Here is an 18621-nt window from a genome sequence, read left to right on the forward strand (position 1 = left end):
GGGGGGTAGGTTGTAGTGAAGAGGTGGGTTTTGAAGCAGAGCAGGATAAATTGTGGAGGGGGGGGGGGAGGAGTGGTTATTAGAGGGGCATAGGTAAGCGGTGGAACAGATAGGCTGATCTTGGATGCATCTCATGGCAAGGTCAGAGATGTTTGGAGAGGACAATTTGGTAATCAGGGGCTAAGGGGGAGATTTACTAAGCAGTGATAAACGTGGAGAAGTGAGCCAGTGGAGAAGTTGCCCATGGCAACCAATCAGCTGCTCTGTATACTGTTATAGTATGCAAATTATAAATTTTACATCAATGCTGATTGGTTGCCATGGGCAACTTCTCCACTGGCTCACTTCTCCACTTTTATAACTGCTTAGTAAATGTCCCCCTAAGAGAGAAGTGGGTACAAATTACTTGGGACCTAAACTCAATGCCCCCCCCCCCCCCCCCCCCATGAAATTGCCACCACACCCCCGCCCCCCTTTACCCCTGGCGTGGCGCGCACCATGGTTATGTATATGCCCAGGAGTCATAACTTTTCCTCCATCAGCAGCTATGCCCCCACCTGCTCCCGAAGTTTCGGCGGCCTTGCTGGGAAGAGCTTTGTACATGAATAGGAGCAGCTGAAACTGAATTCTGTAGGGAATTGTGAATCAGGGAAGTGATTTGCAGTGTGCGAAGCCCAACTAGCAGCCGGATGCATATCTATGCACAATTAGGTGAATCCAGATATGATGCACTGAATAAATTATAGCAAAAGATGAAAATATCCCACGGCTCAGTCTGAAAGCTCTTGATCCGCTTGGACAGAATGTCTGCCTATGTAAATGTCTGCAAGCATTCCATACCTGTGTATCTCAAAATCGCAAATCTGCTTTAGGCTGAAAGCGTCAGGGCATTTACTAAAGCTTCAGGAACCTGTGTTACAATATGTACAGTGCCTGCTACACTGAAAGCCAATATAATACAGGAGATGGGTGCACCTAGCATCCGATACATTCACAGCTGCGCTATTACCCGTGAGGGAGAGAGCGGAAATATTGAAGCGTTGATATACTGTGTATGCAGCTGCAGTATTGATGTACTCCCAACTTCATTACGATGAAATCACTATATTTAAACGGAAATTATACCTCCAAGCCAGTTACGCATAATTAGAATTAATGTTTGAAGAAGGTACAATATCTCACTGCAGCTCCCCCCATCAGCGCAATTCTCCCCTCCGATCAGCCTTTGCCAGGACTCCATATAATGTGCGCACAGGTTCAGCTGTCACATGCTCACTAACGTACAAATAGAACGGACCGAGCAGCTACCATTTACCTAAACATTCTATAAAATGCCTGCTAGAAACTGGTTGCTATGGGAAACATAGAAGGTTTCATAAATCTCCCACCCAGTGTTATTCCTGATTGTGGAGGAGACGTCTGAAGCCTTGAAGAGAGATAAAGTTGAGAGAGATGAAGGCCCAGATTTATCAAGCTTTGGAGAGTGATAAATGGCACAGTGATAAAGAATCAGCTCCCGGCTATCATTTTTCAAACACTGCGTGTAACATGGCAGTTAGGTGCTGATTGGCTGATACGTCATCTCTCTCCACTTATTCTCTCCAAGCTTTGATAAATCTCACTCTGTATCTCTCTCCACTTTGGGGTATATTCAATTGAAGTCGGATCCATTCCGACATGCATTTATCAGAAAGGATCCGACAAGGGCTATTCAATGGGCATCTCAATCCGACTTAAAAAAAAAGTCTGATTGAGATGAGGGAGCGGAGATGGGGGAGAGCCGCGGGGAGACGGAGGAGAGCAGCGCTACAGCAGCGCTCCAGCAAGCGAAGCAGGAGGATGTGTCACAGCCGGCGCTCACGGCAGCGTCCACCTAGCTCCAGCAAGCGAAGTCTCCCTCCGACCTAAAAAAGTCGAAAACTGCCGTCTTTCCGACAGACGACAGCTTTCGACTTCAATTGAATATACCCCTTAATCTCTCTCCAAGGCTTGATACATCTCCGCCGGTGTGAGAAAATTGAGAAGCGGGTGTGGTAATTGAGTTTGGTCAGGTAGTAGATTCTTGAAAAGTGGGTACGGCGATTTTGTGGGGTCAGCCAGAGTGGTAACATCATGTCCTGTACACACTCACACTTACATAACCGCAAACAATGAACAACGTACCTTATACTGTTCGAAAAATAGCAAACGACGCGGCTTTCTACATTATATGACTGTAGACTGCATACTAATTTCAGAGTTACCCTTATTTCTCAATCCTCTACAGGGACACGTTACCACTGAGCCACTGCAACTGTATGGACTAGAGCAGTGGTTCTAAACTCCAGTTTCTGTAATCACGTACAGGTGAGTTAATCTATATTGCCGAGTCAGTAATGATCCCACCTGCTGCAGCAGACAGAAATACTCATAACATGAGCTGAGGTTGAGAGCCAACGGTCTAGATCAGTGGTTCTCTAACTCAGTCTTCCAGCTACCCTAAGGGGTAAATGCAATAGGTTGCAACTTGCAGGTATCGCTGAGATCCCAGAGAGTCTACACAATGAGCCTAATCCAGACCTGATCGCAGCAGCAAATTTGTTAGCTAATGGGCAAAACCATGAGCAGTGCAGGTGGGGCAGATGTAACATGTGCAGAGAGAGTTAGATTTGGGTGGAGTGTGTTCAAACTGAACTCTAAATTGCAGGGTAAAAATAAAGCAGCCAGTATTTACCCTGCACAGAAACAATATAACCCACCCAAATCTAACTCTCTCTGCACGTTATATCTGCCACACCTGCAGTGCACATGGGGGGTTATTCCGAGTTGATCGCTCGCTAGTTACTTTTAGCAGCCGTGCAAACGCATAGTCGCCAGCCGTGCAAACGCATAGTCGCCGCCCACGGGGGAGTGTATTTTCGCTTTGCAAGAGTGCGAACGCCTGTGCAGCTGCGTAGCTCTGGACTTACTCAGCGCTTGCGATCACTTCAGTCTTTTTGGTCCCAGAATTGATGTCAGACACCCGTCCTGCAAACGCCTGGACATGCCTGCGTTTTCCCTACCACTCCCAGAAAAAGGTCAGTTGACACCCATAAATGCCCTCTTCCTGCCAATCTCCTTGCGTTCGGCTGTGCGAATGGATTCTTCGCTAGATACAGCGCACTGCAACGGTGCTCTTTGTTCCCGCATGCTCAGTTTTGTGTTTTTTTTACCTGATCGCTGCGCTGCGAAAATCCGCAGCAAGCAATCAACTCGGAATGACCCCCATGGTTTTGCCCATTTGCTAACAAATTCGCTGCTGCGATCAGGTCTGAATTAGGCCCAATGTTTTAAAGTTGCAATCACCAAGAGCAGGTTGGTTTTGCTTTTTAAATGATTGCTACTTAAAAACATCGGGAATATATATTATCGAATCATTAATAGAGGCAAACGTACATCTTTGGGGCTACTCCAGTTACATCATAGGACGCTCTTTGCATTTGAGTGTTAATATTCTCCAGGAATGGCCCTCATTCCGAGTTGTTCGCTCGCTAGCTGCTTTTAGCAGCATTGCACACGCTAAGCCGCCGCCCTCTGTGAGTGTATCTTAGCTTAGCAGAATTGCTAACGAAAGGTTAGCAGAATTGCGAATAAATCATTCTTAGCAGTTTCTCAGTAGCTCCAGACCTACTCCTAGATTGCGATCAGCTCAGTCCGTTTAGTTCCTGGTTTGACGTCACAAACACGCCCTGCGTTCGGCCAGCCACTCCCCCGTTTCTCCAAACACTCCCGCGTTTTTTCCTGACACGCCTGCGTTTTTTTTGCACACTCCCGGAAAACGCTCAGTTACCACCCAGAAACGCACCTTTCCTGTCAATCATTCACCGATCAGCAGAGCGACTGAAAAGCGCCGCAGGATCCACAGCAAATCTGCGAAGTTTTTAGTTAAATAACTAAGCGCATGCGCAATTAGCAACAAATCGCAGCATAGCGAAAATCGGCAACGAGCGGACATCTCGGAATGACCCCCAATGTCTTTATACTGAGGAAAGTAAGTGATCATCCGCTCTATACACTAAGGAGAACACCATAACAAAATGTAAAACGCGTTACGGACTCAGATTATTTTACATGATGGTGATATATACGTTGCGTGGGTATCAGCAAGTTACAAAGTGTGCAACACCTGTAGCGCCAGACACTGCACCTACGACGCATACAATGAGACATCCTCAGTGCCTGTCTCCCATTAGCGGCACATCCTCGGATACACTCACTGGACGCCATATGACAGAACACATTCCATTAAGCAGTTATTGAAAAACATCCTGTTACAATTGCAATAATTCCCACAACAGTTAATAGAAATATATAGATATGATGCACTCACCCATTACAAGGACTTCCACCCGATCCTCGTTTTTTCCTTCCAGGTCATCGGAGACAGCAACAAGGCAGTAATACAGGCCGCTGTCTCCCCACTGGACAGTGGCAAACTGGAGATCTGCATCTGGAACCCAACAGAAACTGGGGTGAGAGAGGAACCTGAAGGAGGGCAGCAGTCGCTTCATGTACCGGACGTCTGTCATTAATGTGACTTTGAGAGCTGATCCTTTAGCCCACCATATCCCAGATCTCTTCCCACCATTGTATTGTGTTTTATCTTCATTAGCTTACAAGTCAATCATTGTCAATTAGTAAGTTATACTTAATAATTACATTTTAATACTTGCTGATTCTCCCTGGCCTAAGCCCCCATCCCATTTGGACTGGTAGCAGCCGCGAGCCAAGCAGAAGCCAGGTGACCCATAGCCAAAGTGCTCCCAGTTAAACGCGTACTCCAGACCGCTCATCCTAGCGCATCTGTTGCAGGAGACAGAAGTATTCTACTGTGAAACGCGTCAGTGACTGGCAAAGTTCCCCTGTGTTTGGCCTGACTCAGTAATAAAGTGATTTGAATGTATGGAAATTGGAAGGTGATAATGCAGACTGCAAGCCCATATACTAACAACTAGAACCCTTTCCCAGTGCTAATCCCTCCTCTCTCCCATTATAATTCTTCATCCCTGCGGCAAAGGGGCATATTTATCACAATCCGCATGTCAGATGCATTTGTGATGCGATAAATGCACCAAACATTCCCATTGTGGTATTTGAAAATATTGCACAAATGTATTACAATTTGCCTGCAGGGACAGAGCTTGCTCCCTGCGAATCACCTTCCTGCTATTCTAAGGGGACTTTTGCAAAATAACACCCTGAAAGTGACTCCACATTCGTCAGCTACCCCTCCGCTGCGCTCCTACCTCTACTGCCCCCTATGCTCCCGCTGCTCTCCTGCCTCCCCATGATCCTGCTGCGCTCCTACCTCTACTGCCCCCCATGCTTCCGCTGCTCACCTGCCTCTGCTGCCTCCCCATGCTCCTACTGCGCTCCTGCCTCTGCTGCCTCCCCATGCTCCCACTGCTCTCCTGCCTCAGCTGCTTCTCCATGCTCCGGCTGCTCTGCTGCCTCCCCATGCTCCCGCTGCGCTCCTGCCTCTGCTGGCTCCCCATGCTCCCGCTGCTCTCCTGCCTCCCCTATGCTCCCACTGCGCTCCTGCCTCTACTGCCTCCCCTATGCTCCCGCTGCTCTCCTGCCTCAGCTGCTTCTCCATGCTCCTGCTGCGCTCCTGCCTCTGCTGCCTCTTCATGCTACTGCTGTGCTCCTGCCTCCCCATGCTCCTGCTGCGCTCCTGCCTCTGCTGCCTCCCCATGCTCCCGCTGCGCTCCTGTCTCTGCTGTGCTCCTGCCTCTGCTGCCTCCTCATACTCCTACTGCTCTCCTGCCCCTGCTGCCTCCTCATGCTCCCGCTGCTCTCCTGCCTCTGCTGCCTCCTCATGCTCCCGCTGCTCTCCTGCCTCAGCTGCTTCTCCATGCTCCTGCTGCTCTCCTGCCTCAGCTGCTTCTCCATGCTCCTGCTGCTCTCCTGCCTCAGCTGCTTCTCCATGCTCCTGCTGCGCTCCTGCCTCTGCTGCCTCCTCATGCTCCCGCTGCTCTCCTGCCTCAGCTGCTTCTCCATGCTCCTGCTGCTCTCCTGCCTCAGCTGCTTCTCCATGCTCCTGCTGCTCTCCTGCCTCAGCTGCTTCTCCATGCTCCTGCTGCTCTCCTGCCTCAGCTGCTTCTCCATGCTCCTGCTGCGCTCCTGCCTCTGCTGCCTCTTCATGCTACTGCTGTGCTCCTGCCTCCCCATGCTCCTGCTGCGCTCCTGCCTCAGCTGCTTCTCCATGCTCCCGCTGCGCTCCTGTCTCTGCTGTGCTCCTGCCTCTGCTGCCTCCTCATACTCCTACTGCTCTCCTGCCCCTGCTGCCTCCTCATGCTCCCGCTGCTCTCCTGCCTCAGCTGCTTCTCCATGCTCCTGCTGCTCTCCTGCCTCAGCTGCTTCTCCATGCTCCTGCTGCTCTCCTGCCTCAGCTGCTTCTCCATGCTCCTGCTGCGCTCCTGCCTCTGCTGCCTCTTCATGCTACTGCTGTGCTCCTGCCTCCCCATGCTCCTGCTGCGCTCCTGCCTCAGCTGCTTCTCCATGCTCCCGCTGCGCTCCTGTCTCTGCTGTGCTCCTGCCTCTGCTGCCTCCTCATACTCCTACTGCTCTCCTGCCCCTGCTGCCTCCTCATGCTCCCGCTGCTCTCCTGCCTCAGCTGCTTCTCCATGCTCCTGCTGCTCTCCTGCCTCAGCTGCTTCTCCATGCTCCTGCTGCTCTCCTGCCTCTTCTGCCTCCTCATGCTCCCGCTGCGCTCCTTCTTCTGCTGCCTCCCTATGTTCCCACTGTGCTCCTGTTTCCTCATGCTTCGCTGCTCTCCTACCTCTGCTGCCTCCTCATGCTCCCGCTGCGCTCCTTCCTCTGCTGCCTCCCTATGTTCCCACTGCGCTCCTGCCTCTGCTGCCTCCTCATGCTCCCGCTGCTCTCCTGCCTCTGCTGCCTCCTCATGCTCCCGCTGCTCTCCTGCCTCCTCATTCTCCCGCTGCTCTCCTTCCTCTGCTGCCTCACTATGTTCCCACTGCTCTCCTGCCTCCTCATGCTCCCGCTGCGCTCCTGCCTCTGCTGAATCCCCATGCTCCCACTGCTCTCCTGCCTCAGCTGCTTCTCCTTGCTCCTGCTGCCTCCCCATGCTCCCGCTGCTCTCCTGCCTCCCCTATGCTCCCACTGCGCTCCTGCCTCTACTGCCTCCCCTATGCTCCCGCTGTCTCCTGCCTCAGCTGCTTCTCCATGCTCCCGCTGTGCTCCTGCCTCCCCATGCTCCCGCTGCACTCCTATCTCTGCTGTGCTCCTGCCTCTGCTGCCTCCTCATACTCCCACTGCTCTCCTGCCCTTGCTGCCTCCTCATGCTCCTGCTGCTCTCCTGCCTCCATGCTCCCGCTGCTCTCCTGCCTCTGCTGCCTCCTCATGCTCCCACTGCTCTCCTGCCTCTTCATGCTCCCACTGCACTCCTGCCTCTGCTGCCTCCTCATGCTCCCATTGCTCTCCTGCCTCTTCATGCTCCCGCTGCGCTCCTTCCTCTGCTGCCTCCCTATGTCCCCACTGTGCTCCTGCCTCTGCTGCCTCTTCATGCTCCGCTGCTCAACTTCCTCTGCTGCCTCACTATGCTCCCACTGCTCTCCTGCCTCTGCTGCCTCCTCATGCTCCCGCTGCTCTCCTGCCTCTGCTGCCTCCCCATACTCCTGCAGTGCTCCTGCCTCCTCATGCTCCCGCTGCTCTCCTGCCTCTGCTGCCTTCCCATACTCCTGCAGTGCTCCTGCCTCTGCTGCCTCCTCATGCTCCCACTGCTCTCCTGCCTCCTCATGCTCCCGCTGTGCTCCTTCCTCTGCTGCCTCCCTATGTTCCCACTGCTCTCCCTCCTCTGCTGCCTCCCTATGTTCCCACTGCGCTCCTGCCGCCCCATGCTCCCACTGCGCTCCTTCCTCTGCTGCCCCCTTATGTTCCCACCGCTCTTCTGCCTCCCTATGCTCCCGCTGCGCCCCTTCCTCTGCTGCCTCCCTATGTTCCCACTGCGCTCCTGCCGCCCCATGCTCCCGCTGCGCTCCTGCCTCTGCTACCCCCCTATGTTCCCACTGCGCTCCTGCCTCTGCTGCCTCCTCATGCTCCTGCTGCACTCCTGCCTCTGCTGCTTCTCCATGCTCCCGCTGCACTCCTGCCTCTACTGCTTCTCCATGCTCCCACTGCGCCCCTGCCTCTGCTGCTTCTCCATGCTCCCGCTGCGGTCCTGCCTCTGCTGCTTCTTAATGCTCCCGCTGCGCTCCTTCCTCTGCTGCCTCCCCATGCTCCCGCTGCGCTGCTTCCTCTGCTGCCCCCCTATGCTCATGCTGCACTCCTGCCTCTGCTGCCCCCCTATGCGCCCGCTGCGCTCCTGCCTCTGCTGCTTCTCCATGCTCCCGCTGCGCTCCTGCCTCTGCTGCTTCTCCATGCTCCCGCTGCGCTCCTGCCTCTGCTGCCTCCTCATGCTCCCGCTGCTCTCCTGCCTCTGCTGCCTCATGCTCCCGCTGCGCTCCTGCCTCCCCATGCTCCCACTGCTCTCCTGCCTTTGCTGCCCCTCTATGCTCCCGCTGCGCTCCTGCCTCTGCCTCCTCCTCATGCTCCCACTGCTCTCCTGCCTCTGCTGCCCCCCTATGCTCCCGCTGCGCTCCTCTCCTGACCCTCCCCCTAGTTATAATAGAAAGCTCTGTCCCGGCACCCGAATAGTAATACATTCCTGCAATATTCTGTATAGAGAGTGTGGGTGAATTTTTCAATCGCATCTGAAGTATGGATTGTGATAAATTGTCCCCCAATATTTCTACACATACAGTGGTACATCGTGCTGTGTGTACGGGTGGTCAGCACACTTGCTGCAGGGTCCGCCGGTGACTGACTTCTCATCTGGGCTGGCACATTTAAATGCCCGCCCAGTTGTGACGTAAGGCACAACACATATTGGGCGGACGATTGGTAAGTGTGTATGCGTTTACCAATCATCAGACAGGTCAGCGGATCGGCCAGGTGTGTACCCAGCATAAGAGACATCCTGAGAGGTGTCAGTGTGGGCAGAGACTGTCCATCTCTCAGTACCAAGTAGGGCAGGATACAGAGGGGGAAATGTATCAAACCTCCTACAGAGTGGAGAAGTGGGCGAGGAGGAGAAACCGTAAAAACTGATCAGCTTCAAACCAGCACAGGCGGCTATAAATGGGACAAGTTAAATTAATAACACAATTGCATGAGACGGGACTCTGAAATGAAATTGTCACTCTTTCCAGCACAGCCATAGGGTTCTATGTACTAAGCCAGTGGTTCTCAAACTCGGTCCTCAGGACCCCACACAGTGCATGTTTTGCAGGTAACCCAGCAAGTGCACAGGTGTATTAATTACTCACTGACACATTTTAAAAGGTCCACAGGTGGGGCTAATTATGTCACTTGTGATTCTGTGAGGAGACCTGCAAAACGTGCACTGTGTGGGGTCCTGAGGACCGAGTTTGAGAACCTGTGTACTAAGCCTTGGATGGAGATAAAGTGGACTGAGATAAACAGATGTATTAAGCTGGAGAAGGCATAAGGAAGTGATAAAGCAGTGATAAGTGCAAGGTGATAAATGCACCAGCCAATCAGTTCCTAACTGTCAGGCTGTTTGCTGGGTTTGAAAAATGACAGTTGGGAGCTGGGTGGTTGGTACAATGGGGCAGATGAATTAACCTGGAGAAGGCATAAGGAAGTGATAAACTAGTGATAAGTGCAAGGTGATAAAAGCACCAGCCAATCAGCTAACTGTCAATTTGCATATTGGAGCGGATTGGCTGGTGCGTTTATCACCTTGCACTTATCACTGGTCTATCACTTCCTTATACCTTCTCCAAGTTAATACATCTGCCCCAATGTACCAACCACCCAGCTCCCAACTGTCATTTTTCAAACCCAGCATACGGCCTGACAGTTAGGAGCTGATTGGCTGATACTTTATCTCCGTTCACTTTATCTCCATCCAAGTCTTAGTAAATAGACCCCATAATCTATTTACAAGGCGTTCCGCCTCTTTCCAGTTCTATCCCTCAAGAGTAGGCGCAGATTAATTAGTTTACTGGTGATTGCGCCAGACGGATAATTAGAAGCATTTGACAGAGGGGAACGTTCTTTACACTTTGCCACTTTTGTAATTGTCCTTTACCGTGTTATTCCTCTCAGTATTAATAAGATCTTTCCTACGTCATAACAATTCCCATACAGTGAGAAACATTATTGCTGCATAAAACACAAACGTCTTCAAAGAAACTAACAATATCTCTACACGTCTTTTACACTTTCAATTAGCAATCTGAGTACAATAAAATAGTCCGTGAACAACGAGCGGCAATGAAAATAATTATGATAAAGCCGACATGAGCTTATAAAAGTCAACAAAATAATTGCTGCGTTAAAAAGTATACATCAGGCTGAGTGACAGCGACATAAAATTTGGTGACAGTTCTTAAGTGTCTGGCCACACGCAGTGACACTATGTAAAGCCATCGGCGATGGTAATGATATTCCTGGCTCTGCGCCCGATAGGGGAAATAAAGTTTTTACGGTGCAGCATTCACTGGAACTTCGGTTCATCTGGCCGGCTGGATAACGCTGGGTATATATACTGCTTGTGACCATGGGGGTCATTCTGAGTTGTTCGCTCGCAAGCTGCTTTTAGCAGCTTTGCACACGCTAAGCCGCCGCCTACTGGGAGTGAATCTTAGCTTATCAAAATTGCGAACGAAAGATTCGCAATATTGCGAAAAGACTTCCCTGTGCAGTTTCTGAGTAGCTCGAGACTTACTCTTCCAGTGCGATCAGTTCAGTGCTTGTCGTCCCTGGTTTGACGTCACAAACACACCCAGCGTTTGCCCAGACACTCCTCCGTTTCTCCAGCCACTCCCGCGTTTTTCCCAGAAACGGTAGCGTTTTTTCACACACTCCCATAAAACGGCCAGTTTCCGCCCAGAAACACCCACTTCCTGTCAATCACATTACGATCACCAGAACGAAGAAAAAACCATGTAATGCCGTGAGTAAAATTCCTACCTGCATAGCAAATTTACTTGGCGCAGTCGCACTGCGGACATTGCGCATGCGCATTAGAGACTAATCGCTCCGTTGTGACAAAAAAATAAGATTTTACTTACCGATAAATCTATTTCTCGTAGTCCGTAGTGGATGCTGGGGACTCCGTCAGGACCATGGGGATTAGCGGCTCCGCAGGAGACAGGGCACAAAAATAAAGCTTTAGAATCAGGTGGTGTGCACTGGCTCCTCCCCCTATGACCCTCCTCCAAGCCTCAGTTAGGATACTGTGCCCGGACAAGCGTACACAATAAGGAAGGATTTTGAATCCCGGGTAAGACTCATACCAGCCACACCAATCACACCGTACAACTTGTGATCTGAACCCAGTTAACAGCATGACAACGTAGGAGCCTCTGAACAGACGGCTCACAACAAGAACAACCCGATTTTTTTGTAACAATAACTATGTACAAGTATTGCAGACAATCCGCACTTGGGATGGGCGCCCAGCATCCACTACGGACTACGAGAAATAGATTTATCGGTAAGTAAAATCTTATTTTCTCTAACGTCCTAGTGGATGCTGGGGACTCCGTCAGGACCATGGGGATTATACCAAAGCTCCCAAACGGGCGGGAGAGTGCGGATGACTCTGCAGCACCGAATGAGAGAACTCCAGGTCCTCTTTAGCCAGGGTATCAAATTTGTAGAATTTTACAAACGTGTTCTCCCCCGACCACGTAGCTGCTCGGCAGAGTTGTAATGCCGAGACCCCTCGGGCAGCCGCCCAGGATGAGCCCACCTTCCTTGTGGAATGGGCCTTGACAGATTTAGGCTGTGGCAGGCCTGCCACAGAATGTGCAAGTTGAATTGTGCTACAAATCCAACGAGCAATCGTCTGCTTAGAAGCAGGAGCACCCAGCTTGTTGGGTGCATACAGTATAAACAGCGAGTCAGATTTTCTGACTCCAGCCGTCCTTGAAATATATATTTTCAATGCCCTGACAACGTCCAGCAACTTGGAATCCTCCAAATCGCTAGTAGCCGCAGGCACCACAATAGGCTGGTTCAGGTGAAACGCTGACACCACCTTAGGCAGAAAATGAGGACGCGTCCGCAGTTCTGCCCTGTCCGAATGGAAAATCAGATATGGGCTTTTATACGATAAAGCCGCCAATTCTGACACTCTCCTGGCTGAAGCCAGGGCCAGTAGCATGGTTACTTTCCATGTAAGATATTTCAAATCCGCCGATTTGAGTGGCTCAAACCAATGGGATTTGAGAAAATCCAAAACTACATTAAGGTCCCACGGAGCCACTGGGGGCACAACCGGGGGCTGTATATGTAGTACTCCTTTTACAAAAGTCTGGACTTCAGGAACTGAAGCCAATTCTTTCTGGAAGAAAATCGACAGGGCCGAAATTTGAACCTTAATGGACCCCAACTTGAGGCCCATAGACAATCCTGTTTGCAGGAAATGTAGGAATCGACCCAATTGAAATTCCTCCGTGGGGGCCTTCCTGGCCTCGCACCACGCAACATATTTTTTCCAAATGCGGTGATAATGTTGTGCAGTCACCTCCTTCCTGGCTTTAACCAGTGTAGGGATGACCTCTTCCGGAATGCCCATTTCCTTTAGAATTCGGCGTTCAACCGCCACGCCGTCAAACGCAGCCGCGGTAAGTCTTGGAATAGACACGGTCCCTGCTGAATCAGGTCCCGTCTTAGAGGTAGAGGCCACGGATTTTCCGTGAGCATCTCCTGAAGTTCCGGGTACCAAGTTCTTCTTGGCCAATCCGGAGCCACGAGTATCGTTCCCCTTTGCCGTATAATTCTCAGTACTTTGGGTATGAGAGGCAGAGGAGGAAACACATACACTGACTGGAACACCCACGGTGTTACCAGAGCGTCCACAGCTATTGCCTGAGGGTCTCTTGACCTGGCGCAATACCTGTCCAGCTTTTTGTTGAGGCGAGACGCCATCATATCCACCTTTGGTTTTTCCCAACGGTTCACAATCATGTGGAAGACTTCTGGATGAAGTCCCCACTCTCCCGGGTGTAGATCGTGTCTGCTGAGGAAGTCTGCTTCCCAGTTGTCCACTCCCGGAATGAACACTGCTGACAGTGCTATCACATGATCTTCCGCCCAGCGAAGAATCCTTGCAGCTTCTGCCATTGCTCTCCTGCTTCTTGTGCCGCCCTGTCTGTTTACGTGGGCGACTGCCGTGATGTTGTCCGACTGGATCAACACCGGCTGACCCTGAAGCAGGGGTTTTGCCAGGCTTAGAGCATTGTAAATCGCTCTTAGCTCCAGTATATTTATGTGAAGAGACATCTCCAGGCTTGACCATACTCCCTGGAAGTTTCTTCCCTGTGTGACCGCTCCCCAGCCTCTCAGACTGGCATCCGTGGTCACCAGGACCCAGTCCTGTATGCCGAATCTGCGGCCTTCTAACAGATGAGCACTCTGTAACCACCACAGAAGAGACACCCTTGTCCGTGGCGATAAGGTTATCCGCTGATGCATCTGCAGATGCGATCCGGACCATTTGTCCAGCAGATCCCACTGAAAAGTTCGTGCGTGGAATCTGCCGAATGGGATTGCTTCGTAAGAAGCCACCATCTTTCCCAGGACTCTTGTGCATTGATGCACAGACACTTTTCCTGGTTTTAGGAGGTTCCTGACAAGTTCGGATAACTCCTTGGCTTTCTCCTCCGGAAGAAACACCTTTTTCTGAACCGTGTCCAGAATCATTCCCAGGAACAGCAGACGTGTTGTCGGGGTCAACTGAGATTTTGGGAAATTCAGAATCCACCCGTGTTGTTGCAGCACTACTTGGGTTAGTGCTACTCCGTCCTCCAGCTGTTCTCTGGACCTTGCCCTTATCAGGAGATCGTCCAAGTAAGGGATAATTAATACGCCTCTTCTTCGCAGAAGAATCATCATTTCGGCCATTACCTTGGTAAAGACCCGAGGTGCCGTGGACAATCCAAACGGCAGCGTCTGAAACTGATAATGACAGTTTTGCACCACGAACCTGAGGTACCCTTGATGTGAAGGGCAAATTGGGACATGCAGGTAAGCATCTTTTATGTCCAGGGACACCATAAAGTCCCCTTCTTCCAGATTCGCTATCACTGCTCTGAGTGATTCCATCTTGAACTTGAATTTTTTTATGTACAGGTTCAAAGATTTCAGATTTAGAATAGGTCTTACCGAGCCGTCCGGCTTCGGTACCACAAATAGCGTGGAGTAATACCCCTTTCCCTGTTGTAGGAGGGGTACCTTGACTATCACCTGCTGAGAAAACAGCTTGTGAATGGCTTCCAATACCGTCGCCCTGTCTGAGGGAGACGTTGGCAAAGCAGACTTTAGGAACCGGCGAGGGGGAGACTTCTCGAATTCCAACCTGTAACCCTGAGATACTACCTGCAGGATCCAGGGGTCCACCTGTGAGCAAGCCCACTGCGCGCTGAAATTCTTGAGTCGACCCCCCACCGCTCCTGAGTCCGCTTGTAAAGCCCCAGCGTCATGCTGAGGGCTTTGCAGAACCCGCGGAGGGCTTCTGTTCCTGGGAAGGAGCTGCTTGCTGCCCTCTCTTACCCTTTCCTCTGCCTCGGGGCAGATATGACTGTCCTTTTGCCCGCTTGTTCTTATAGGACCGAAAGGACTGCGGCTGAAAAGACGGTGTCTTTTTCTGTTGGGAGGGGGTCTGAGGTAAAAAGGTGGATTTCCCGGCAGTTGCCGTGGCCACCAAATCCGATAGACCGACGCCAAATAATTCCTCCCCTTTATACGGCAATACTTCCATATGCCGTTTGGAATCCGCATCACCTGACCACTGTCGTGTCCATAAACTTCTTCTGGCAGATATGGACATCGCACTTACTCTCGATGCCAGAGTGCAAATATCCCTCTGAGCATCTCGCATATAAAGAAAAGCATCCTTTAATTGCTCTAAAGTCTGTAAAATACTGTCCCTATCCAGGGTATCAATATTTTCAGTCAGGGAATCCGACCAGACCACTCCAGCACTGCACATCCAGGCTGAAGCGATGGCTGGTCGCAGTATAACACCAGTATGTGTGTATATACTTTTTAGAGTAGTTTCCAGCCTCCTATCAGCTGGATCCTTGAGGACGGCCGTATCAGGAGACGGTAACGCCACTTGTTTTGATAAGCGTGTGAGCGCCTTATCCACCTTAGGGGGTGTTTCCCAGCGCGCCCTAACCTCTGGCGGGAAAGGGTATAATGCCAATAACGTTTTAGAAATTAGCCCTTTTCTATCTGGGTTAACCCACGCTTCATCACATACATCATTCAATTCCTCTGATTCAGGAAAAACTACAGGTAGTTTTTTCACCCCCCACATAATACCCCTTTTTGTGGTACTTGTAGTATCAGAGATATGCAAAGTCTCCTTCATTGCCGTGATCATATAACGTGTGGCCCTACTGGAAAATACGTTTGTTTCTTCACCGTCGACACTAGATTCAGTGTCCGTGTCTGGGTCTGTATCGACCGACTGAGGTAAAATAAGATTTTACTTACCGATAAATCTATTTCTCGGAGTCCGTAGTGGATGCTGGGGTTCCTGAAAGGACCATGGGGAATAGCGGCTCCGCAGGAGACAGGGCACAAAAAGTAAAGCTTTTCCGATCAGGTGGTGTGCACTGGCTCCTCCCCCTATGACCCTCCTCCAGACTCCAGTTAGGTACTGTGCCCGGACGAGCGTACACAATAAGGGAGGATTTTGAATCCCGGGTAAGACTCATACCAGCCACACCAATCACACCGTACAACTTGTGATCTAAACCCAGTTAACAGTATGATAACAGCGGAGCCTCTGAAAGATGGCTTCCTTCAACAATAACCCGAATTAGTTAACAATAACTATGTACAAATTATGCAGATAATCCGCACTTGGGATGGGCGCCCAGCATCCACTACGGACTCCGAGAAATAGATTTATCGGTAAGTAAAATCTTATTTTCTCTATCGTCCTAGTGGATGCTGGGGTTCCTGAAAGGACCATGGGGATTATACCAAAGCTCCCAAACGGGCGGGAGAGTGCGGATGACTCTGCAGCACCGAATGAGAGAACTCCAGGTCCTCCTTAGCCAGAGTATCAAATTTGTAAAATTTTACAAACGTGTTCTCCCCTGACCACGTAGCTGCTCGGCAAAGTTGTAATGCCGAGACCCCTCGGGCAGCCGCCCAAGATGAGCCCACCTTCCTTGTGGAGTGGGCCTTTACAGATTTAGGCTGTGGCAGGCCTGCCACAGAATGTGCAAGTTGGATTGTGCTACAGATCCAACGAGCAATCGTCTGCTTAGACGCAGGAGCACCCATCTTGTTGGGTGCATACAATATAAACAACGAGTCAGATTTTCTGACTCCAGCTGTCCTTGCAATATATATTTTTAATGCTCTGACAACGTCCAGTAACTTGGAGTCCTCCAAGTCACTTGTAGCCGCAGGCACTACAATAGGCTGGTTCAGATGAAATGCTGACACCACCTTAGGGAGAAAATGCGGACGAGTCCGCAGTTCTGCCCTGTCCGAATGGAAAATCAGATATGGGCTTTTGTAAGATAAAGCTGCCAATTCTGACACTCTCCTGGCAGAAGCCAGGGCTAGAAGCATGGTCACTTTCCATGTGAGATATTTCAAATCCACCTTTTTTAGTGGTTCAAACCAATGAGATTTTAGGAAGTCCAAAACCACATTGAGATCCCACGGTGCCACTGGAGGCACCACAGGAGGCTGTATATGCAGCACTCCCTTAACAAAGGTCTGGACTTCAGGGACTGAAGCCAATTCTTTTTGAAAGAAAATCGACAGGGCCGAAATTTGAACCTTAATAGATCCCAATTTGAGACCCATTGACAATCCTGATTGCAGGAAATGTAGGAATCGACCCAGTTGAAATTCCTCCGTCGGAGCACTCCGATCTTCGCACCACGCAACATATTTTCGCCAAATTCGGTGATAATGTTGCACGGTTACTTCCTTCCTTGCTTTAATCAAAGTAGGAATGACTTCTTCCGGCATGCCTTTTTCCTTTAGGATCCGGCGTTCAACCGCCATGCCGTCAAACGCAGCCGCGGTAAGTCTTGAAACAGACAGGGACCCTGCTGAAGCAAGTCCCTCCTTAGAGGTAGAGACCACGGATCTTCCGTGATCATCTCTTGAAGTTCCGGGTACCAAGTCCTCCTTGGCCAATCCGGAACCACTAGTATCGTTCTTACGCCTCTTTGCCGTATAATTCTCAATACTTTTGGTATGAGAGGCAGAGGAGGAAACACATACACCGACTGGTACACCCAAGGCGTTACCAGCGCGTCCACAGCTATTGCCTGCGGATCTCTTGACCTGGCGCAATACCTGTCCAGTTTTTTGTTGAGGCGAGACGCCATCATGTCCACCATTGGTCTTTCCCAACGGGTTACCAGCATGTGGAAGACTTCTGGATGAAGTCCCCACTCTCCCGGGTGAAGATCGTGTCTGCTGAGGAAGTCTGCTTCCCAGTTGTCCACTCCCGGGATGAACACTGCTGACAGTGCTATCACATGATTCTCTGCCCAGCGAAGAATCCTTGCAGCTTCTGCCATTGCACTCCTGCTTCTTGTGCCGCCCTGTCTGTTCACATGGGCGACTGCCGTGATGTTGTCCGACTGGATCAACACCGGTTTTCCCTGAAGCAGAGGTTCTGCCTGGTTTAGAGCATTGTATATTGCTCTTAGTTCCAGAATGTTTATGTGAAGAGACGCTTCCAGGCTCGTCCATACTCCCTGGAAGTTTCTTCCTTGTGTGACTGCTCCCCAGCCTCTCAGGCTGGCGTCCGTGGTCACCAGGATCCAATCCTGTATGCCGAATCTGCGGCCCTCCAATAGATGAGCACTCTGCAACCACCACAGAAGAGACACCCTTGTCCTTGGAGACAGGGTTATCCGTAGGTGCATCTGAAGATGCGACCCTGACCATTTGTCCAACAGATCCCTTTGGAAAATTCTTGCGTGGAATCTGCCGAATGGAATCGCTTCGTAAGAAGCCACCATTTTTCCCAGGACTCTTGTGCATTGATGTACAGACACCTTTCCTGGTTTTAGGAGGTTCCTGACAAGCTCGGATAACTCCTTGGCTTTTTCCTCCGGGAGAAAAACCTTTTTCTGAACCGTGTCCAGAATCATCCCTAGGAACAGCAGACGAGTTGTCGGCATTAACTGGGATTTTGGAATATTCAGAATCCACCCGTGCTGTTTTAGCACTTCTTGAGACAGTGCTAATCCCATCTCTAGCTGTTCTCTGGACCTCGCCCTTATTAGGAGATCGTCCAAGTATGGGATAATTAATACGCCTTTTCTTCGAAGAAGAATCATCATCTCGGCCATTACCTTTGTAAAGATCCGAGGTGCCGTGGACAATCCGAACGGCAGCGTCTGAAACTGATAGTGACAGTTTTGTACAACGAACCTGAGGTACCCCTGGTGTGAGGGGTAAATTGGAACGTGGAGATACGCATCCTTGATGTCCAAGGATACCATAAAGTCCCCCTCTTCCAGGTTCGCTATCACTGCTCTGAGTGACTCCATTTTGAACTTGAACTTCTTTATGTAC

At 50.7% G+C, this 18621-nt stretch overlaps 1 protein-coding gene across 7 annotated transcripts in view; it reads right to left on the minus strand.

Annotated features, from left to right (window-relative positions):
- ILDR2 (immunoglobulin like domain containing receptor 2) overlaps positions 1-18621 on the minus strand; it is a 360441-nt gene that overhangs the window by 164630 nt on the left and 177190 nt on the right. For all 7 annotated transcript variants that reach the window (XM_063956731.1, XM_063956726.1, XM_063956728.1 and 4 more), the window contains exon 3: positions 4349-4468. In XM_063956731.1, coding sequence (XP_063812801.1) covers positions 4349-4468 — 120 coding nt within the window. The remainder of the gene's footprint in view (positions 1-4348; positions 4469-18621) is intronic.

The sequence above is a fragment of the Pseudophryne corroboree genome, chromosome 2 (genome assembly GCF_028390025.1).
Source record: "Pseudophryne corroboree isolate aPseCor3 chromosome 2, aPseCor3.hap2, whole genome shotgun sequence".
Taxonomy (NCBI): Eukaryota; Metazoa; Chordata; class Amphibia; order Anura; family Myobatrachidae; genus Pseudophryne; species Pseudophryne corroboree.